This window comes from Oncorhynchus mykiss, chromosome 22 (genome assembly GCF_057628025.1).
Source record: "Oncorhynchus mykiss isolate SJ-2025 chromosome 22, ASM5762802v1, whole genome shotgun sequence".
NCBI classification, from domain to species: domain Eukaryota; kingdom Metazoa; phylum Chordata; class Actinopteri; order Salmoniformes; family Salmonidae; genus Oncorhynchus; species Oncorhynchus mykiss.
In genome coordinates, this window is record NC_143043.1 from 13966997 (window position 1) to 13991176 (window position 24180).

Below are 24180 nucleotides of genomic sequence, written 5' to 3' on the forward strand. Positions count from 1 at the left end.
TAGTTCATTTATCTTTGCCTTCTTTGGTACAGGAACAATGGTGGCCATCTTGAAGCATGTGGGAACAGCAGACTGGGATAGGGAGCAATTGAATATGTCCGTAAACACACCAGCCAGCTACACAGTTTATATTCGGCCATATTCCCATATTTCCATGATTAAATGCGGTGGTTCGTGCTTTCAGTTATGCGCGAATGCTGCCATCCATCCATGGTTTTTGGTTAGCGTAGGTTTGGTAGTGACAGTGGGTATAACATCTCCAATGCACTTCCTTATAAACCCACCCACAGAGTCAGCGTATAGATCAATATTATTCTCTGAGGCTACCCAGAACATTTTCCAGTCTGTGTGATTAAAACAATCTTGAAGCGTGTATTCCGATTGGTCAGACCAGCGTTGAATGGTTCTAGTCACGGGTACATCCTGTTTGAGTTTCTGCCTATAGGACGGTAGAAGCAAGATGGAGTTGTGGTCGGATTTGCCGAAGGGAGGAGGGGGGGGGGGGGGGGGGGCTTGAATGTTGAAGTTGAAGTTAGAGTAGCAATTGTCCAGTGTATTGCCCGTGTGGGTGCTGCAATCAATATGCTGATGGTATTTAGGTAGCCTTGTTCACAAATTTGCTTTGTTAAAATCCCCAGCTGCAATAAATGCAGCCTCAGGATATATGGTTTCCAGTTTACATAGAATCCAGGGAAGTTCCTTGAGTGCCGTCATTGCATCTGCTTGAGGGGGTATATACACAGCTGTGACGATAACTAGAGTGAGTTCTCTTGGGATATAATACGGTTGGCATTTGATTGTAAGGAATTCTAGGTCTGGTGAACAGAAGGACTTCAGTTCCTGTATGTTGTTATGGTTACACCATGAGTCGTTAATCATGAAGCATACACCCCCGCCCTTTTTCTTCCCAGAGAGATGTTTATTTCTGTTGGTGCGACACATGAAGAAACCCAGTGGCTGTACCGACTAAGACGACATATCACGAGAGAACCATGTTTCCGTGACCTATTGAACTCTAATGGGATTCTATCCTATATGGTTTTATCTTATAGGATCATACAAGATTCCAATACAGGAATCCAATAGAAAAATCCTACCAGATTTTGGAACCAGTACTCTCCCTATCTGTCCTGTCAAAAAAATTATAATAATAACTCTGGTCTCCTTTAAAAATAAATACAAAATAATAATGTTTACCCAAGACAAAAAAATCATACAGGATTCCAATAAAAACACATCAAAACACACCAGTCCTATTGTTTCTCTGAGTGCACGAAACTCTGTCTTTGTATGTCAACTCAACCATGACAGGGTCCTTACTCCAGAGCTTGAAGAAGGTTGAGATGGGCAGCGGAGACACAGACCTCTCAAACGTATTCAAGGAAAGAGACAGAACCATATACAGTATCTTCTATCTCCATGGCTTTAAAACTGCACAACCAAACCTTTGTTTGAGCACTTGACTCTAACATAGTTCTAAATCAAATGAGAGATTCCTCACCCGCTTTCTTTGACAAATATACTTTTAACTGTTAATTAATGGGAGCTGGGCAAGTCATAGGCAAGTCGTGAGATACATAAAAGTATTGCAAATAAGTCTGCAAACATGTTAACAACCTGGTAAGCCTTTTGTTACATGTACTGTATGTCTGCAAAGCATAGAAGTGTTTAACTCATTATTGAACTAATATGGAAAGATATGATGACACTAAATGAGATAAGCTGTCCAGTGACACAATCTTGAACAAAACGACAAATGTCCTCATTTTAACATCCTGAGACCTCATTTAGATTACTTCAAAGAACTTTCAAAGAGCTGTTACTTCAATATCCAATCACTAAAATCCCCTGTTGCTGATCTGCAAATGGAAAGTCCTTGTCTAAAACATTGGATTAAATGTTACGCAAAACCGTGCTGCAGTTTCTCTCTAGTTGTTTACTGACTGAATGCAGCACTCTCAAGAGGGATTCAACCCCTGACCCTCCTCTAGGTCCAAAGTGGTTAACAGAGCACTCACCAGCCAGAAGGACATTGCAGAGCTTTCAATGGAAAACTTATAGGACAACCACTCCTCTCTTAGGTCCAGAACCAGGTAAGGTCCAGAATATTTAATTAGGCTTGCCTGGAGCTCACGGGGACTGTGCCATAGTCCCTCTAGTAACACAAACTGAACTGAGAGACAGAGCCTGGCAGTCTAGCCTTTATCCTGACATATTTCCTGAGCTGCATTGTTAGACTGGGAAAGAGAAAACACACACACACTCACACACACACAGAGACAGATACACACACACACTCACTCTCACTCACACACAGACAGACCGAAACACTCGCACGCTCACACCCACACACAGGCACAAGCGTGCACACACACACATACACTCATAATAACACACACACACACACACACACACACACACACACACACACACACACACACACACACACACACACACACACACACACACACACACACAAACACATGCTTGCACATACACACACAACACGCACAGGGCAGTGGAAATGTTGTTTCGCTCTCGGGGATCACACCATGGAGCGACCTGCAGAGTGAGTCCAGTAGGAGCTGTTGTTCTTTCCTTTATGTTTTGGGCCAAGGTCACTGTTTAACCTGTGGCTGGCGGGGAGGAGGTAGCCTGCTCCCCAGGACGCTTCACGTCCTTGTTGATTATTGACAGAACATGGAAACCTTTCCAGCCTGCCAAGACTGAGCTCTCCATATCTCACCACACTGTTTGTTAAAAGGACCACAGCTCATTTACGGTCAGTTCATTATGGTAAAGAATAGATTTACCTTCAATCCATTAGGTATAGACACATAACCTTTTGTGTGTGATTTAGTGGCAATACGGGCGTGGTACTCTTCGCAGGATTTAGAGGCAAGGTCTAAAGCTGAGAGTGTGAGAGAGGAATGACCCAGAAATGCTATGAATAGGGGATCTGAGAGAAGGGTCTCCAAATGTGATAGAGTAACAGCTGTAGTTGAGAGACCAAAACAGAAACCCATTAGTTGATTTTAACTGACCTTTTAAACCTTTTCACATACTACGTTATAGATATGAAAGAAATATGTATGTTTTTTTCCATCGCTATGTTGAAACAAAAATGGATACATTTAAAACTGTAAAGGATTTACACAATAAAGTCAAAGACATTTATTTTGGAGTATTCAAAGAGTGAAACATATAGATCGGGAGAATATAGAGTGTGATGGTCAGCAGAATCAGGGATGGGGTGGGGTGAAGAGGTCAGGTGCACAGCCAGGAGCCAATGAGGGGCCAGGCAGGCTAGGGTCACCCTTTGCGTTATAGCAGGCGCTAAATTGAAAACGTTTCAATCTGACACATTTGTTGGAACTTTGACTGGTTCCTTAGTTTGCTACATTGACAACAGTGTCTTCTGACGGAGTTTGAGGGAGGGGATATAGGAGGTAAGTAATAACAACACTCTCCTATATCCACCATTGAGTGTGAGATGAGTTAGCGGCACAACACAGTGCTAACATTCAGGTCGGCTTGTCCTCCTTTGAAGCTGAAATAGATTTATGGCACTTCCACAATGGAGTTGTGCTTTCATTTTCCCAGAGATTGCTTGGCAAATGCCTCTCCTAGTGATATCATCAAGCGGATATGTCGGATTTCTATCCCCCGAATTTACAAGGCACCAGGAGGGACACGATCCTGCATTGTCTTTCACACACATTAGATGTGTTGACACCTCTTATCATCATCGCCTTTACTGTAACGTCACGGACGCCCATGTTTTTATACGCCTCTATTCTATCACAACAACTACATAGAAATGGGTGATTTTCAGACAAGGCGAGATTATATCATGTAAAGAAAGTAGCAGGGGAGGTGTTGATATGGTATTCAAGTTTTTGTGTGAAAGTGACCCAAAATATGTGTGTGTGTGTGTGTGTGTGTGTGTGTGTCCGGTATAAACAAAGACACCCAGAACAATCTGTTCCCTAGCAGCGGCCAGGTCAGCTGGGGAAGCAGTAGAGCTGCAAGCGGATTGGATAGGGTGTGTTCTCCAACACCATCATGGATGGAGAAAAAAAAACAGTTTCCATCAACAGGCTCTGCACAGGAAACACTGTGTCCCCAGCAGGAAGCGCCTGTACAGAACAACAGAGTGGACAGGGAGAACTAACTGCATGTGTGAGAGAGAACTGGATACTGCTGTAAACACAGCACCACACCCCCTTAGGGCTGCTAGTCTCTGGGGTACCCTGTCACCTCAACGAGTTCACACCACACCCCTTTAATGAGGGCGCACCGTGGATTGCGTCATTTCCTGGAAGCTTTCCAAGAAACCAATGAGAGTTACTTGGCAGGCTCACATGTGGTCATACATTAAGTCAATACACTCCACATGTGCTATCCGTGACAACCATGTTAATGCAGCAATACATACTGATAGCAAAGGCTAATGATGAGTGGGCAATGTACAAAATGTATGATATCCTATGCATGTAAATATATTATTACATCTTACAAAGCTTTTGGATTTATATTATACTGTGTTATGCTTTGTGGCGTTGTGCAGCGGCAAGTGCAGTGAGTAAGGAGTAGATATTTCAGCTCCTCCTGTTGGGATTGACACGGGGCATTGACAAGCCCATGCTAGTAGAAAAGACAGGGCTATTGGAGACTAAAACACAAGGAAAGTTTATCAGGACTCAGACCACGTTTTCGTTACATTGAAAGAAGGGGTAGGTGGGTTTGAAGGGGTTTGCCTTGTCACTCAACTTCTGACAAGTGTTTCTTCACAAGCGCAATAGTAACCTTAGCGATAGTGATTCTGTCCAATGGCGGTGCCTTATGCAAATAGCCCCATAGGCAGTTGTAAAGGGGCACGCTTGACTGGCTGCGAAACTGTGTCCGTCACATTGGTTTTCCATTTCACATGAACTTCCCTTTGTGCTAAAAAGTCTGTTTTTGTATGGTTTAATTGAATTAACTCCTGTGGAGGAAACAGATGCCTCGCTTTGGAGAAGGGGGAGACAGTCCTTACGGAAAAAACACATGAATTCACGTGATCACGTGATCTTATGAGAAGTTAATGTGATAACATACAGTACCAGTCAAAAGTTTGGACACACCTACTCATTCAAGGGTTTTTCTATATTTTTACTATTTTCTACATTGTAGAATAATAGTGAAGACATCAAAACTATGAAACCACCAGTGAAGGAAAAAATACCCAACTGTCATACTTTAAAAGAAATACCTTAAAAGAAAATTACTCAGGTATAAGTGAAAGTCACCCAGTAAAATACTACTTGAGTAAAAGTCAAAAAGTATTTGGTTTTAAATACACTTAATTAAGTATCAAAAGTAAAAGTATTAATCATTTCAAATTCCTTATATTAAGCAACCCAGAAGGCACGATTTTCTTGTTTTTTAAATTTACGGATAGCCAGAGACACACTTCAACAGTCAGACATAATTTACATTCCTAAAGAAAATATTGTACTTTTTACTCCATACATTTTCCCTGACACCCAAAAGTACTCATTACATTTTGAATGCTTACTGCCTCTGATCTGGCAGACTCACTAAACACAAATGCTTTGTTCATAAATTATGTCTGAGAGTTGGAGCGTGCCCCTGGCTGTTAAAATACATTAAAATTGTGCTTTCTGGATTGCTTAATATAAGGAATTTGAAATTGATACTTAAGTATATTTTAGCAATTACATTTACTTTGATACTTAAGTACACAGCTGAAGTAGAAAGTTTACATACACTTAGGTTGGAGTCATTAACCTCTCTTGGGTAGGGGGCAGTATTTTCACGTCCAGATGAGAAGCGTGCCCAAAGTAAACTGCCTGTTACTCAGGCCCAGAAACACTATGGCAGGCAAAATTGTAGTTTTTCTAGGTGGCTCCCATTTTGGCTGTAGTGTTTCCAAGCTCGTGGAAGAGAGCGCATTCTTTGGTATTTTTCTCCGGTAAAGACAATAACGATTCTCCTTCTTAAATGTTATAGTTTATTTACGTATTAGGGTACCTAAGGTTTGATTATAAACGTTGTTGGACCTGTTTGAAAAAGTTTATTAGTAACGTTTGGGATTAATTTTGTATGCCTTTTGATGGAGGGAAACTGGGTGGATTATTGACTGAAGCGCTCTAGCTAAACTGAGTTTTTATGGATATAAAGAAGGACATTATCGAACAAAAGGACCATTTGTGATGTATCTGGGACCTTTTGAAGTGCCAACAGAAGAATATCATCAAAGGTAAGGCATGTATTATATCGCTATTTCTGACTTCCGTGGCGCACCTGCCTGGTTGAAATATGTTCTTCATGCTTTTGTATGCGGGGTGCTGTCCTCAGATAATCGCATGGTGTGCTTTCGCCGTAAAGCCTTTTTTTTTTTAATCTGACACAGCGGCGGGATTAACACGAAGTTCATTTTCATGTATTTATTTTCATGTAGTACACTTGTGATTTTATGAAAGTTAAATATGTATAATTCTGTAGTTTGAATTTTGCTTTATTTTCATGTGTTACTACACTTGTGATTTTATGAAATTAAAATATTTATAATTCTGTAGTTTGCATTTCGCGCTCTGCAAATCCACCGGATGTTGGCCAGGTGGGACGCTACCTGCCCATAAGAAGTTAAAACTGGTTTTTAACCACTTCACAAATGTCTTGTTACAAACTAGTTTTGCAAAGTCGGTTAGGACATCTACTTTGTGCATGACACAAGTAATTTTTCCAACAACTGTTTACAGACAGATTATTTCACTTATAATTCACTCTATCACATTTCAAGTGGGTCAGAAGTTTACATACACTAAGTTGACTGTGCCTTTAACCTGAGTGTATTTTGGCATTATTTTGATGTTTGGATGAAAAACATGCCCAAATGAAACTGCCTATTTCTCAGGCCCAGAATCTAGAATATATGTCTGTGAGTATAACAGAACTGATATTGCAGGCGAAAACCTGAGGAAAATCCAACCCGGAACAGCCCTCTCTCTGGACGTGAGAGGACACATACAGGCCTAAAGGCCCTAACTCCCTATCCGGGAACAGGCCTCTCTCTCCTGGGATGAGAGTACACATACAGGCCTAAAGGCCCTAACTCCCTATCCGGGAACAGCCCTCTCTCTCCGGCCATGAGAGTACACATACAGGTCTATAGGCCCTAACTCCCCACCCGGGTAACACCCCTCTATTTCCGGCCATGAGAGTAGAGCTTAAGCCCTGGAGCTATGGACCTCCAGGCCCATAGGCCCTCACTCACCACCTGGGTAATTATTCAACATAAAGGCGTGAAACTACGTCTAAAGGCTGTAGACACCTTATGGAAGACGTAGAAAAAGAATCTGGTTGATATCCCTTTCAATGGGCAGTAGGGATGCATAGAAAGACAGGGGTTTCAAAATAATGGTCACTTCCTGATTGGATTTTTCTCAGGATTTCGCCTGGAATATCAGTTATGTTATACTCACAGACAATATTTTTACAGTTTTGGAAACTTTAGAATGTTATGCAAAATATGCAGTTTATTGAACAAAACATACATGTATTATGTAACAAGAAGTCCTATGAGTGTTATCTGATGAAGCTCATCAAAGGTTAGTGATGAATTTTATCTCTGCTTTTTTTGACTCCTCTCTTTGGCTGGAAAAATGGCTGTGTTTTTCTGTGAGTTGGTGGTGACCTAACATAATCGTTTGTGGTGCTTTCGCTGTTAAGCATTTTTGAAATCAAACACTGTTTGTCTTTAAAATGGTGTAAAATACTTGTATGCTTGAGGAATTTTAATTATGAGATTTTTGTTTGATTTTTGTTTGGTGCCCTGCAATTTCACTGGCTGTTGGCCAGAGAGGTTAAACAGGTTAACATTCACAAGAACGCAGGGCCAGATGGATTACCAGGATGCGTACACAGAGAATGCATTGACCAGCTGACAAGTTTCTTCATTGACATTTTCAACCTCTCCCTGACCCAGTCTGTTATACCTACATGTTTGAAGCAGACCACCACAGTCCGTGTGCCCAAGAACACCTGTCTAAATTACTGCCGCCCCATAGCACACACATTTGTAGCCATTAAATGCTTTGAAAGGATGGTCATTAACACCATCATCTAAGAAACCCTGGACCCACTCCAATTCACATACTGCCCAAACAGATCCACAGATTCCATCCTCAAAACGTTGCCAACCAAATTAAAGCCACTCTAAGTGACTGTATTAACATCCTTTGTGTCTCAACAGCTGTCCATGCCAGAGTCTTTGTGGGCGACTTTCCGCATTGCTGAATCTGTAATGTCTTGAAAGCCTGTTTCTAAAAGAAATCTCATTCACACATCTTTTGACCCCAAACCATTAACTTACTCAAACAGTCACAGAGTTGACTAAACTAACATTGTTAACAGTTATAGATGCCCTAAAATCTGTCAAATTCATAACAGACATTAATTAGCGTATCATTTCTTGGAAGCAACTCTTAAGCTTTAGTGAGAGGGCATCTATTTCCTGTAAATTGGGTGCTATTCACACACATCTTCCCTCACAGTAAGAGTCAACTCTATTTTTTTCGTACCTTTATTTAACTAGGCAAGTCAGTTAAGAAAAATTCTTATTTCCAATGACGGCATATGTTAACTGGTTTGTTCAGGGGCAGAACGACAGATTTTTACCTTGTCAGCTCAGAGATTCGATCTTGCAACTTTTCGGTTACTAGTCCAACGCTTTAACCACTAGGCTACCTGCCACCCCAATCATGTAACCTCTATTGCCACACAGCCTTTTCCCACCTGGACAAAAGAAACAACTACATCAGAATGTTGTTCATTGACTATAGCTCAGTGTTGAACACCATAGCTCATCACTAAACTAAGGTCCCTGGGACTGAACACCTCCCTCTGCAACTCAATCCTGGACTTCCTGATGCGCCGCCCCCAGGTGGTGAGGGTAGGCAACAAGACATCCACCACACGGACCCTCAACACGGGGGCTCCTCAGGGGTCCCCTCCTGTACTCCCTGTTCATCTATGACTGCTTGAAAGCGCACGACTTCAACACCATCATCAAGTTTGCCAACAACATGACGTGGTGGGCCTGACCACCAATGGAGGTGGTCAGACAGCTGGCAGTGTGGTACTAGGACAACAACCTCTCCCTCAATGTGGGCAAGACAAAGGAGTTTATCATTTCTTTCCATTATTATTATTACTTGTATTCTGCAATGTTGGGAAGGGCCCATAAGTAAGCATTTCACTGTTGGTCTACACTTATTGTTCACGAAGCATGTGACAATGAACATTTTATTTTATTTGATCAATTTAATAGTTTTCCTTGAGTGTATTTTAACAAAGCTGAGATTGAGTTTGTCCAAAGTGTTTGAATACACGTGAAATCAGTTATACTGTAGACTCAGACATGGTAGCATAGCAGGAACATCGGAATGCCGTCAACCAAGAGGTTTTGACTTCAAATCCTAGGTGAGGACATGTTGAATAATAATGACGGTATAAATAAACAATCAAAATGTATGTCAAATATGTATATGAAAACACTTTGATTCTCGGGATATCCTAATGACTAATTGTTATTTGCAGGGCATCGCCTTTGAAATCTCATGTTAAATACACTAGTTGACCAAAAGTATGTGGACACCAGCTGGTTGAATATCTCTTTCCAAAATCATGGGCAATAATATGGAGTTGGTCCCCCCTTTGCTGCTATAACATCCTACACTCTTCTGGGAAGGCTTCCCATTAGTTGTCAAAATCAAATAAAATGTTATTGGTCACATACACATGGTTAGCAGATGTTAATGAGTGTAGCGAAATGCTTGTGCTACTAGTTCCGACAGAGCAGTAATATTAACAATTCCCCAACAACTACCTAATACAAACAAATCTAAAGGGCAATTGAGAATATGTACATATACTGTAAGTATATGGATGAGCGATGGCCGAGCGCCATAGGCAAGGTGCAGTAGATGGTGTAAAATACAGTATATACATGTGATATGAGTAATGTAAGATATGTAAACATTATTCAAGTGTCATTATTTAAAGTGGCATTGTTTAAAGTGACTAGTGATCCATTTACTAAAGTGTCCAGTGATTGGGTCTCAATGTAGGCAGCAGCCTCTGAGTTAGTGATTGCTTTTTAGCAGTCTGATGGCCTTGAGATAGAAGCTGTTTTTCAATCTCTCGGCCCCAGCATTGATGCACCTGCACTGACCTCACCTTCTGGATGATAGTGGTGTGAACAGGTAGTGGCTCGGGTGGTTTTTGTCCTTGATGATTTTTTTGGCCTTCCTGTGACATTGGGTGCTGTAGGTGTCATGGAGGGAAGGTAGTTTGCCCCCGGTGATGCGTTGTGCAGAACGCACCACCCTCTGGAGAGCCTTGCGTTTGAGGGCGGTGCAGTTGCCGTACCAGGCTGTGATACAGCCGGACAGGATGCTCTCGATTGTGCATCTGTAAAGGTTTGTCAGGGTTTTGGGTGACAAGACAAATTTCTTCAGCCTCCTGAGGTGGAAGAGGCGCTGTTGCGCCTTCTTCACCACACTGTCTGTGTAGGTGGACCATTTCAGTTTGTCTGTGATGTGGACACTCGGGAACTTAAAACTTTCCACCTTCTCCACTGCTGTCCCTTCGATGTGGATAGAGGGTGCTCCCTCTGCTGTTTCCTGAAGACCACGATCATCTCCTATGTTTTGTTGACGTTGAATGAGAGGTTGTTTTCCTGACACCACACTCCTATTGCCCACACCTCCTCCCTGTAGGCTGTCACCTGTTGGGGCGGTATCCAAACTGAAGTGAGACTAGGGTGGCCGGTAAGGTGGCGGTGATATGATCCTTGACTAGCCTCTCAAAGTACCTCATGATGACAGAAGTGAGTGCTACGGGGCGGTAGTCATTTAGTTCAGTTAACTTTTCCTTCTTGGGTACAGGAACAATGGTAGCCATCTTGAAACATGTTCTGACAACAGACTGGGATAGGGAGCGATTGAATATGTCCGTAAACACACCAGTCAGCTGGTCTGCGCATGCTCTGAGGACATGTCAAGGGATACCGCCTGGGCTAGCAGCCTTGCGAGGGTTAACAAGTTTAAATGTTTTACTCAAGTCAGCCACGGAGAAGGAGAGGGAGGATGCAGTCTTTGTTAGCGAGCCACGACCGTGGCACTGTATTATCCTCAAAGTGGGCAAAGAAGGTGTTTAGTTTGTCTGGAAGCGTGACGTTGGTGTCCGTGACATGGCTGTTTTTGTTTTTGTGGTCGGTGATTTCCTGTAGACCCTGCCACATATGTCTCGTGTCTGAGCGTTTTAATTGTGACTCCACCTTGTCCCTGTACCGGCATTTCGCTTGCTTGATTGCCTTGCGGAGGGAATAACTACACTGTTTATATTCAGCCATATTTCCAGACCTCTTTCCATGGTAAAATGCAGTGGTTCGCGCTTTCAGTTTTGCGCAAATACCACCATCCATCCACAGTTTCAGGTTAGGGTAGGTTTTAATAGTCATAGTGGGTACAACATATCCAATGCACTTCTTTATAAACGCACTCTCCGAGTCATCGTATAAGTCAATGTTGTTCACTGAGTTTGACAGGAACATTTTCCAGTCACAGTCAAAACAATTTTGAAGCGTGGCTTCCGATTGGTCAGACCAGCGTTGAAGGGCTCTCGTCACTGGTACATCCTGTTTGAGTTTCTGCCTATAAGACTGAACGAGCAAGATGGCGTCGTGGTCGTATTTGCCGAAAGGAGGGCAGGGGAGGGCTTTGCATGCATTGCGGAAGTTAGAGTAGCAGTGGTCGAGAGTATTAGCCTGTGCAATAATTATTTTGGTAGGTAAAATGGCTGGCAATTGATTGTAAGGAATTCTAAGTAGGGTGAGCAGGACTTGAGTTCCTGTATGTTGTTATGATTACAACATGAGTCATCAACTCTTGCTCGAATTTCGTCTACCTTGTTGTCAAGAGACTGGACATTGGCGAGCCTGACCAGAAGGCCACTCCGTCTGCCCCTTCTGCGGTGCCGTTGTTTGGGTTGGCCACTGGGATCAGATCCATTGTCCTGGGTGGTGGTCTGAATAGAGGATTCACTTCAGGAAAGTCATATTCCTGGTTGTAATGTTGGTAAGTTGACGTTGCTCTTATATCCAATAGTTCTTCCAGGCTGTATGTAATAAGAATTAAGATTTCCTGTCGTTACAATGTAAGAAATAAAAATAAAATAAAAATAAACTATACTGCATAGTTTCCGAAGAACGCGAAGCGAGGCAATAATTTCTGTTGGCACCATTTGACACGATGTTGGAACATTGCTGCGAGGACTTGCTTCCATTCAGCCACAAAAGCATTTGTGAAGTCGGGCACTAACTTAGGGCGATTAGGCCTGGCTTGCAGTCAGCGTTCCAATTCATCCCAAAGGTGTTCAATGGGGTTGAGGTCAGGGCTCTGTGCAGGCAAGCCAAGTTCTTCTACACCATTTCTGTATAGACCTCACTTTGTGCACGGGGGCATTGTCATGCTGAGACAGGAAAGGGCCTTCCCCAAACTGTTGCCACAAAGTTGGAAGCACAGAATTGTCTAGAATGTCATTGTACACTGTAGCGTTAAGATTTCCCTTCACTGGAAGTAAGGGGCCTTGTCCGAATCTTCAAAAACAGCCCCAGACAATTATTCCTCCTTCACCAATCTTTATAGTTGGCACTATGCATTCGGACAGGTATCGTTCTCCTGGCATCCGCCAAATCCAGATTCGTCAGATGGTGAAGAGTGATTCATCACTCCAGAGAACGCTGCCCACTGCTCCAGAGTCCAATGGCAGTGAGCTTTACACCACACCAGCCGACACTTGGCATTGAGCATGGTAATCTTAGGCTTGTATGCGGCTGCTCGTCCATAGAAACCCATTTCATCAAGCTCCCTACGAACAGTTCTTGTGCTGACGTTGCTTTCTGAAGCAGTTTGGAACTTGGTAGCGAGTGTTGCAAATGAGGACAGGCGATTTTTACAAGTTTCAGTTCTCTGCGTTTCCATTCTGTAAGCTTGTGTGGCCTACCACTTCGTGACTGAGGCGTTGTTGCCCCTAGATGTTTCCACTTCGCAATAACAGCACTTACAGTTGACTGAGGCAGCTCTGACTTGTTGGAAAGGTGGAATCCTATGACTGTGCCACATTGAATGTCACTGAGCTCTTCAGTAAGGCCATTATAATGCCAATTGTTGTCTATGGAGTTTGCATGGCTGTGTGCTCTATTTTATACACCTGTCAGCAATGGGTGTGGCTGAAATAGATGAATCCACTAATTTAAAGGGGTGTCCGCATACTTCCTGTATATATAGTGTATATCCACACTGAAACGTGTGAAATCATGAGTTTTTTTTCCATAAGGGAGGGTATCATCCATCTATCATCATATTGTTCTGTTAGGAAGGGAGACAGCAACAATTACTTAATTGTTGATTAATGGAAGGATATAAAGCTCTAGATGACTCCCATGGGAAAATTAAGCAAGGTGTCTAAGATTCACATGGTCTGCATTAAAAAAAAAACATTTTCCCTATATAGTGCACTACTTTTGGTCATTTGGCCATAAAAGTTGTTAGTGGGAATTTAGCCTTGAAGTGGTCACACAAATACACTGCGCAAGCCACTACCTTCTCTCAAAAATAACCACATCATCTCTCACCATCTTGACAGTGTCACCATCTGCTGGCCAAAGACCACAGGTTCTCTGTTTTCCAGGTTTCCATCCTCCAATCTTTGTCATTTTATACAGATTATCTCTCGCCACTGTCTGGTTCTTTCTCTCCATTTCTCTCACACACAATCATGGATGTCATGGTTTTCTAATTTCTAATTTCTTACTTCTGAAGCAACTCAGTGCATCAAGTAATATGCCTCAATTCAGACACATTTTGTTGTCAATCTCCTTATGGTACTTTTGTGACAGTGATCTTAAGACTAAGATCAACACGCTCCCTTGGAACTGAATCAGACAGCAGCTTTCTGGAAGAAGAAAACAGGAGAGACAGTATACTTGTATTGTTTTGTCTAGATGTGAGGTCCCAGCTTGACAGCGGCCATGGAATGTAAATGCTGTGTTTGTTTTGCCTTCCTCCCTTTCTTTCATGTCTGCTCCTCTTCAGTCCGACCATCAGTATATCGCCCGACCTCAAATAATAACCTAACGCCAGACTTCAAATAAACACGGCGTCACTCACGTCTCAAGTAGATAGAACTGTAATGGAAACAAATGTTTGCCCAGTCGCTGAACAAGTGCTGGGGAAAAGAGGCCTCAATCAGTCATCTCAAATTGCTTGAGTTCTGGTGAAGAAGATGTCTGCAGTTTTGTCAACAATATATAGACGTCTCAGAGCCTATAGGGATGGGAGAATGAGCATAGAGCCACACAGTGACCAAGTGCATTGAAAAAGGGTGCTGTCAAAAAGGCATCTAGTCTGGTCTTCCTTAACCAGTCTTTTCAGATTGTAGTTCAGGACAAAACACATTGGGAAAAAAACATGACACAAACTACGTTTCCATCCAGTCATACCGTATAAAAAAACAACAACATGACAGCTGTGACGGAAACAGGAAGTTTCAGTACAATTTTCTAAATGCCGACAGATGATTTGTTCGTTCGACATGGTGGGATATTTTTGTGTCGGTAAAATTAAGTATGCAATAAATGGTAGTGGAAACATCATTATGCACAAATATGTATATAATAAAACATCATATTGAAGTAAACTAAGAGTCACGCGATGATATGGTGTGCTGTCTATGACTCGGGAAACCATACAGTTTATTAGGCTACAGATGAAATAAGTTATGACGAACTTCACAGGATGGTGAAAGTGGACGGTTGTGAGCTTGATGCTCCTTTCCAATAAATATCGAGGTTCTTATTCTGGTGACACGTCGATCAAATCAAATCAAACTTTATTTGTCACATGCGCCAAATACAACAAGTGTAGACCTTACTGTGAAATGCTTACTTACAAGCCCTTAACTCTGCTTGAACTGCACTGTTGGTTAAGAAAATATTTACCAAATAGACTAAAGTAAAATAAAAAAATAAGAAAAGGTAACACAATAAGAATAACAATAACGAGGCTAGAGAGGGGGTACCAGTACCGAGTCAGTGTGCAGTGGTACAGGTTAGTCGAGGTCATTTCTACATGGAGATAGGGATAAAGTGACTTTGCATAGATAATCAATTGATGCTTGACTGCCGTTGGACAAATACAAATAATCTCCTTCTTATCCATAATAATCTGATCATGCACAACCTACTTGCACTGTATCTGTGATCTGTTGGCTAGAGCAAACGTGCCAAGACCAGAGTAGGCACATTTTCTATTTAACGCATGTCACGTGTGCTCCCTCTCCGGCCTCTAGGTAACCAGGCTGCTCCACACCTGAACACACCATCGTTACGCGCACTTGTGCGTCATCACTCCCCTGGCTACCTTCCCTATATAAGTCACTACCTTTGGTAGGCGTTATTGTTTCTGTGTCAAGTCTGTGCATTGTCCGTGTTTCTTATTTTGTATTATGTTGTGTTTGTTTATTAAAACACTCACTTTTTTACAGGTTTCATGTGAAAAATATTGGTTTTTAAAAATGCGATGGAAACTTGAGATTTTTATTCAGTACATGAAAACTTGAGTAAAAAAGTATATTTTGTGGGCACCAGGCCATCACGTACTGATTTTTAACTGCAAGAAGTCAGTTTGGTAGAAACACACAACTGGTGGGAAAATGCGTATATTTTTCTTTATGGTGATTTTAGAATATTTACATGAAAATCTGTCGCCAATTGGATGGAAACCTAGCTACAGCCTTGAAATATTCCTATGGTCAAAGTCAGTTTTTGATTCCCATTATATACTGAACAAAAATCTAAACACAACATGTAAAGTGTTGGGCCAATGTTTTATGAGATGGAATAAAAGATCCCAGAAATGTTCCATATCCACAAAAAGCTTATTTCTCTCAAATTTTGTGCACAAATTTGTTTACATCCCTATTAGTGAGCATTTCTCCTTTGCCAAGCTAATCAATCCACTTGACTGGTGTGGCATATCAATAAGCTGATTAAAGAGCATGATCATTACACAAGTGCACTTTGTGCTGGGGACAATAAGTTTTGTCACACAACACAATGCAACAGATGTCTCAAGTTTTGAGGGAGCTTGCAATTGGCATGCTGACTGCAGGAATGTCTACCAGAGCTGTTGGCAGAGAATTGAATGTTTGTTTCTCTACCATAAACCGCTTCCAACATCGTTTTAGAGAATTTGGCAGTACGTACAACCAGCCACACAACTCCTGACCAAGTGTAACCACGCCAGCCCAGGACCTCCACATCTGGCTTCTTCACCTGCGGGTCGTCTGAGACCAGACACCTGGACAGCTGATGAAACTGAGGAGTATATCTGTCTGTAATAAAGCCCTTTTGTGGCAAAAAAAAACAAATTCTAGTTGGCTGAGCCGGGTTCCTCAGTGGGTGACCCTGGCTCAAGTGAGTGGGCCTATACCCTCCCAGCCCACCCATGGCTGTGCCCCTGCTCATGTGAAATCCATAGATTAGTGCCTAATGAATTTATTTAAATTGCCTGATTTCCTTATATGAACTGTAACTAAGTAAAATCATTGAAATTGTTTCATGTTGTGTTTATGTTTTTGTTCAGTACATTGTCACATTTCAACTGATCTGACAGATAACTGGCAAACACTCATTGGATAGCTAAAAATAAGTTTGGCTACAATATGCTGTCCTAACATTCAAAAATGTTACCAAGGGGACATCGTCCACTGAACCTCCTTTCATCCTGAAAAGAGTCAGAGTTAATCTTGCGAAGGTGTTTTGTGGAGGCAGAATGAGTATTTTCTTGTCTGCTTGGTGGCTGAACCAGTCTCAAAATCAATCCATATGAAACAAAAGGCATGGATGCTAACAACGCTAGTTCACACACTGAATGCTGAATACTCCCTGTAGCTAGCTAGTGTAGTGAAGTTCTACCTAATCCACAAATTAGTTTATTAGTGATGCACCGATATGACATTTTTGGCCGATACCGATATCCAATATTTTCCTTGCCCCAAAAACCGATACTGATACCCAATATATACAGTGGGGGAAAAAGTATTTAGTCAGCCACAAATTGTGCAAGTTCTCCCACTTAAAAAGATGAGGGAGGCCTGTAATTTTCATCATAGGTACACTTCAACTATGACAGACAAAATGATAAAACAAAATCCTGAAAATCACATTGTAGGATTTTTTATGAATTTATTTGCAAATTATGTTGGAAAATAAGTATTTGGTCAATAGCAAAAGTTTCTCAATACTATGTAAATGTATAATAAATAAACACACACACACGTCTAAGGCACTGCATCTCAGTGCAAGAGGCATCACTACAGTCCCTGGTTCGAATCCAGGCTGTATCACATCCGGTCATGATTGGGAGTCCCATAGGGCGGCACACAATTGGCCCAGCGTCGTCCGGGCCGCCATTGTAAATAAGAATTTGTTCTAAACTGACTATGCTAGTTACAGTGCCTTGCGAAAGTATTCGGCCCCCTTGAACTTTGCGACCTTTTGCCACATTTCAGGCTTCAAACATAAAGATATAAAACTGTATTTTTTTGTGAAGAATCAACATCAAGTAGGACACAATCATGAAGTGGAACGGCATTTATTGGATATTTCAAACTTTTTTAACAAATCAAAAACTGAAAGATTGGGCATGCAAAATTATTCAGCCCCCTTAAGTTAATACTTTGTAGTGCCACCTTTTGCTGCGATTACAGCTGTAAGTCGCTTGGGGTATGTCTCTATCAGTTTGTGGCTTTCTTCTTGCCACTCTTCCATAAAGGCCAGATTTGTGCAATATACACGACTGATTGTTGTCCTATGGACAGAGTCTCCCACCTCAGCTGTAGATCTCTGCAGTTCATCCAGAGTGATCATGGGCCTCTTGGCTGCATCTCTGATCAGTCTTCTCCTTGTATGAGCTGAAAGTTTAGAGGGACGGCCAGGTCTTGGTAGATTTGCAGTGGTCTGATACTCCTTCCATTTCAATATTATCGCTTGCACAGTGCTCCTTGGGATGTTTAAAGCTTGGGAAATATTTTTGTATCCAAATCCGGCTTTAAACTTCTTCACAACAGTATCTCGGACCTGCCTGGTGTGTTCCTTGTTCTTCATGATGCTCTCTGCGCTTTTAACGGACCTCTGAGACTATCACAGTGCAGGTGCATTTATACGGAGACTTGATTACACACAGGTGGATTGTATTTATCATCATTAGTCATTTAGGTCAACATTGGATCATTCAGAGATCCTCACTGAACTTCTGGAGAGAGTTTGCTGCACTGAAAGTAAAGGGGCTGAATAATTTTGCACGCCCAATTTTTCAGTTTTTGATTTGTTAAAAAAGTTTGAAATATCCAATAAATGTCGTTCCACTTCATGATTGTGTCCCACTTGTTGTTGATTCTTCACAAAAAAAATACAGTTTTATATCTTTATGTTTGAAGCCTGAAATGTGGCAAAAGGTCGCAAAGTTCAAGGGGGCCGAATACTTTCGCAAGGCACTGTAAATAAAGGTTACTCACACACACAAACCACATTGACTAAAAATTAATTTTGTTGGCATTCACGTATGTCCCCATTACCAGTAAAGCATAATCAAAACCTATTTCTTTCACTTACTTGCTATGCTGTTTCGTTGTTCATTCTGAGTGTGCGTTTCAATAAGCATTTCTCTACGGCTGGCCATGGTTTCCACCTGGCTACCCCAAACCCGGCCAACAACTTTGCACCCCCTGCAGCAACTGGCCCAACCTATCAGACAGCTGATATTCTGAAAGAGCTACAAAATCTGGATCAATTCAAATCAGCTGGGCTAGACAATCTGGACCCTCTCTTCCTAAAATTATCTGCCGCCATTGTTGCAACCCTTATTACTAATCTGTTCAACCTCTCTTTCGTATCGTCTGAGATTCCTAAAGATTGGAAAGCGGCCACAGTCATCCCCCTCTTCAAAGGGGGAGACACTCTAGACCCAAACTGTTAAAGACATATATCCATCCCGCCCTGCCATTCTAAAAGTCTTTGAAAACCAAATGAACAAACAGATCACCGACCATTTTGAATCCCAGCGTACCTTCTCCACTTTGCAATCTGGTTTCCGAGCTGGTCACGGGTGTCCCTCAGTTACTCTAAAGGTCCTAAACGAGGTCCTAAACGATATCATAACCACAATCGATAAAAGACAATACTGTCTTCATCGAACTGGCCAAGGCCGGCAGACTCAACAACCGTGGTTTCACTAATGACTACCTTGCCTGGTTCACTAAATACTTCTCAGATAGGGTTAGGTGTGTCAAATCGGAAGGCCTGTTGTCAAGATCTCTGGCAGTATCTATGGGGGTGCCACAGGGTTAAATTCTCGGGCCGACTCTTTTCTCTGTATATACATTTGAAGTCGAAAGTTTACATACACTTAGGTTGGAGTCATTAAAACTAATTTTTCAACCACTTTCTTCTAAACAAACTATAGTTTTGGCAAGTTGGTTAGGACATCTACTTTGTGCATGACACAATTGTTTACAAACAGATGATTTCACTTATAATTCACTGTATCGCAATTCCAGTGGGTCAGAAGTTTATATACACTAAGTTGACTGTGCCTTTAAACAGCTTGGAAAATTCCAGAAAATTAAGTCATGGCTTTAGAAGCTTCTGATAGGCTAATTGACATCATTTAGGTCAATTGGAGGTGTACCTGTGGATGTATTTCAAGTCCTCCCTTCAAAGATGCTGGAGGAAACGGGTACAAAAGTATCTATATCCACAGTAAAATGAATCCTGTGTCGACATAACCTGAAAGGCCGCTCAGCAAGGAAGAAGCCACTGTTCCAAAACCGCCATAAAAAAGCCAGACTGCGGTTTTCAACTGCATATGGGGACAAAGATTGTACTTTTTGGAGAAATGTCCTCTGGTCTGATGAAAAAAAAATACAACTGTTGGCCATGAGGACCACTGTTATTTTTGGAGGAAAACGGGGGAGGTTTGCAAGCCAAAGAACACCATCCCAACCGTGAAGCACAGGGGTGGCAGCATCATGTTGTGGGGGTGCTTTGCTGCAGGATGGACTGGTGCACTTCACAAAATAGATGGCATCATGAGGTAGGAAAATTATGTGGATATATTGAAGCAACATCTCAAGACATCAATCGGGAATTTAAAGCTTGGTTGCAAATGGGTCATCCAAATGGACAATGACCCCAAGCATTCTTAAAAAGTTGTGACAAAATGGCAACAAAGTCAAGGTATTGGAGTGGCCATCACAAAGCCCTGACCTCAATCCTATGGAAAATGTGTGGGCAGAACTGAAAAAGCGTATGTGAGCAAGGAGGCCTACAAACCTGACTCAGTTACACGAGCTCTGTCAGGAGGAATGGGCCAAAATTCACCCAACATATTGTGGGAAGCTTGAAACGTTTGACCCAAGTTAAACAATTGAAAGACAATTCTACCAAAAACTAAGTGAGTGTATGTAAACGTCTGACCCACTGGGAATGTGATGAGAGAAATAAAAGCTGAAATAAATCCTTCTCTAAACTATTATTCTGACATTTCACATTCTTAAAATAAAGTGGTGATCCTAACTGATCTAAAACAGGGAATATTTACGTGGATTAAATGTCAGGAATTGTGAAAAACTGAGTTTAAATGTATTTGGCTAAGGTGTATGTCAACTTGCGACTTCAAAAGTATCAATGATGTCGCTCTTGCTCTCTCTGCTCTTAAATGCAAGTAAAACTAAATGCATGCTCTTCAACCGATCGCTGCCCGCACCTGCCCACCCGTCCAGCATCACTACTCTGGACGGTTCAACTTAGAATATGTGGACAACTACAAATACCTAGGTGTCTGGTTAGACTCTAAACTCTCCTTCCAGACTCACATTAAGCATCTCCAATCCAAAGTTAAATCTAGAATCGGCTTCCTATTTAGCAACAAAGCCTCCTTCACTCACGCTGCCAAACATACCCTCGTAAAACTGACTATCCTACCGATCCTTGACTTCGGCGATGTCAATTACAAAATAGCCTCCAACACTCTACTCAGCAAACTGGATGCAGTCTATCACAATGCCATCGGTTTGGTCACCAAAGCCCCATATACTACCCACCACTGCGACCTGTATGCTCTTATTGGCTGGTCCTCACTACATATTTGTCGCCAAACCCACTGGCTCCAGGTCATCTATAAGTCTTTGCTAGGTAAAGCTCCGCCTTATCTCAGCTCACTGGTCACCATAGCAACACCCACCCGTAGCATGCACTCCAGCAGCTATATCTCACTGGTCATCCCCAAAGCCAACACCCCTTTGGCCGCCTTTCCTTCCAGTTCTCTGCTGCCAATGACTGGAACGAATTGCCAAAATCGCTGAAGTTGGAGACTAATATCTCCCTCACTAACTTTAAGCGTCAGCTGTCAGAGCGAATCAAATCAAATCAAATCAAATCAAATTTTATTTGTCACATACACATGGTTAGCAGATGTTAATGCGAGTGTAGCGAAATGCTTGTGCTTCTAGTTCCGACAATGCAGTAATAACCAACAAGTAATCTAACTAACAATTCCAAAACTACTGTCTTGTACACAGTGTGAGGGGATAAAGAATATGTACATAAGGATATATGAATGAGTGATGGTACAGAGCAGCATAGTCAAGATACAGTAGATGGTATCGAGTACAGTATATACATGAGGTGAGTATGTAAACAAAGTGGCATAGTTAAAGTGGCTAGTGATACATGTATTACATAAGGATACAGTCGATGATATAGAGTACAGTATATACGTATGCATATGAGATGAATAATGTAGGGTAAGTAACATTATATAAGGTAGCATTGTTTAAAGTGGCTAGTGATATATTTACATCATTTCCCATCAATTCCCATTATTAAAGTGGCTGGAGTTGAGTCAGTGTCAGTGTGTTGGCAGCAGCCACTCAATGTTAGTGGTGGCTGTTTAACAGTCTGATGGCCTTGAGATAGAAGCTGTTTTTCAGTCTCTCGGTCCCAGCTTTGATGCACCTGTACTGACCTCGCCTTCTGGATGATAGCGGGGTGAACAGGCAGTGGCTCGGGTGGTTGATGTCCTTGATGATCTTTATGGCCTTCCTGTGACATCGGGTGGTGTAGGTGTCCTGGAGGGCAGGTAGTTTGCCCCCGGTGATGCGTTGTGCAGCCTTACGGTTGAGGGCGGAGGAGTTGCCGTACCAGGCGGTGATACAGCCCGCCAGGATGCTCTCGATTGTGCATCTGTAGAAGTTTGTGAGTGCTTTTGGTGACAAGCCAAATTTCTTCAGCCTCCTGAGGTTGAAGAGGCGCTGCTGCGCCTTCTTCACAATGCTGTCTGTGTGAGTGGACCAATTCAGTTTGTCTGTGATGTGTATGCCGAGGAACTTAAAACTTGCTACCCTCTCCACTACTGTTCCATCGATGTGGATAGGGGGGTGTTCCCTCTGCTGTTTCCTTAAGTCCACAATCATCTCCTTAGTTTTGTTGACGTTGAGTGTGAGGTTATTTTCCTGACACCACACTCCGAGGGCCCTCACCTCCTCCCTGTAGGCCGTCTCGTCGTTGTTGGTAATCAAGCCTACCACTGTTGTGTCGTCCGCAAACTTGATGATTGAGTTGGAGGCGTGCGTGGCCACGCAGTCGTGGGTGAACAGGGAGTACAGGAGAGGGCTCAGAACGCACCCTTGTGGGGCCCCAGTGTTGAGGATCAGCGGGGAGGAGATGTTGTTGCCTACCCTCACCACCTGGGGGCGGCCCGTCAGGAAGTCCAGTACCCAGTTGCACAGGGCGGGGTCGAGACCCAGGGTCTCGAGCTTGATGACGAGCTTGGAGGGTACTATGGTGTTAAATGCTGAGCTGTAGTCAATGAACAGCATTCTCACATAGGTATTCCTCTTGTCCAGATGGGTTAGGGCAGTGTGCAGTGTGGTTGAGATTGCATCGTCTGTGGACCTATTTGGGCGGTAAGCAAATTGGAGTGGGTCTAGGGTGTCAGGTAGGGTGGAGGTGATATGGTCCTTGACTAGTCTCTCAAAGCACTTCATGATGACGGAAGTGAGTGCTACGGGGCGGTAGTCGTTTAGCTCAGTTACCTTAGCTTTCTTGGGAACAGGAACAATGGTGGCCCTCTTGAAGCATGTGGGAACAGCAGACTGGTATAGGGATTGATTAAATATGTCCGTAAACACACCGGCCAGCTGGTCTGCGCATGCTCTGAGGGCGCGGCTGGGGATGCCGTCTGGGCCTGCAGCCTTGCGAGGGTTAACACGTTTAAATGTCTTACTCACCTCGGCTGCAGTGAAGGAGAGACCTCATGTTTTCGTTGCAGGCCGTGTCAGTGGCACTGTATTGTCCTCAAAGCGGGCAAAAAAGTTATTTAGTCTGCCTGGGAGCAGGACATCCTGGTCCGTGACTGGGCTGGATTTCTTCCTGTAGTCCGTGATTGACTGTAGACCCTGCCACATGCCTCTTGTGTCTGAGCCGTTGAATTGAGATTATACTTTGTCTCTGTACTGACGCTTAGCTTGTTTGATAGCCTTGCGGAGGGAATAGCTGCACTGTTTGTATTCGGTCATGTTACCAGATACCTTGCCCTGATTAAAAGCAGTGGTTCGCGCTTTCAGTTTCACGCAAATGCTGCCATCAATCCACGGTTTCTGGTTAGGGAATGTTTTAATCGTTGCTATGGGAACGACATCTTCAACGCACGTTCTAATGAACTCGCACACCGAATCAGCGTATTCGTCAATGTTGTTGTCTGACGCAATACGAAACATGTCCCAGTCCACATGATGGAAGCAGTCTTGGAGTGTGGAGTCAGCTTGGTCGGACCAGCGTTGGACAGACCTCAGCGTGGGAGCCTCTTGTTTTAGTTTCTGTCTGTATGCAGGGATCAACAAAATGGAGTCGTGGTCAGCATTTCCGAAAGGGGGGCGGGGCAGGGCCTTATATGCGTCGCGGAAGTTAGAGTAACAATGATCCAAGGTCTTTCCAGCCCTGGTTGCGCAATCGATATGCTGATAAAATTTAGGGAGTCTTGTTTTCAG

The 24180-nt window shown here is 42.7% G+C and overlaps 1 protein-coding gene across 11 annotated transcripts in view; it reads right to left on the reverse strand.

The window, feature by feature from the left end:
- tns1b (tensin 1b) overlaps window positions 1–24180 on the reverse strand; it is a 278602-nt gene that overhangs the window by 217400 nt on the left and 37022 nt on the right. For 3 of the 11 annotated variants that reach the window (XM_090215539.1, XM_090215538.1, XM_090215537.1), the window contains exon 1: window positions 2019–2239. The exons of 6 other annotated variants lie outside the window; for them this stretch is intronic. In XM_090215539.1, coding sequence (XP_090071665.1) covers window positions 2019–2033 — 15 coding nt within the window. In that variant the 5' untranslated portion in view covers window positions 2034–2239. Of the gene's footprint in view, window positions 1–2018; window positions 2292–24180 lie in introns of those variants that run through there. 2 more of the 11 variants (XM_090215535.1, XM_090215531.1) reach the window with 1 other exon arrangement.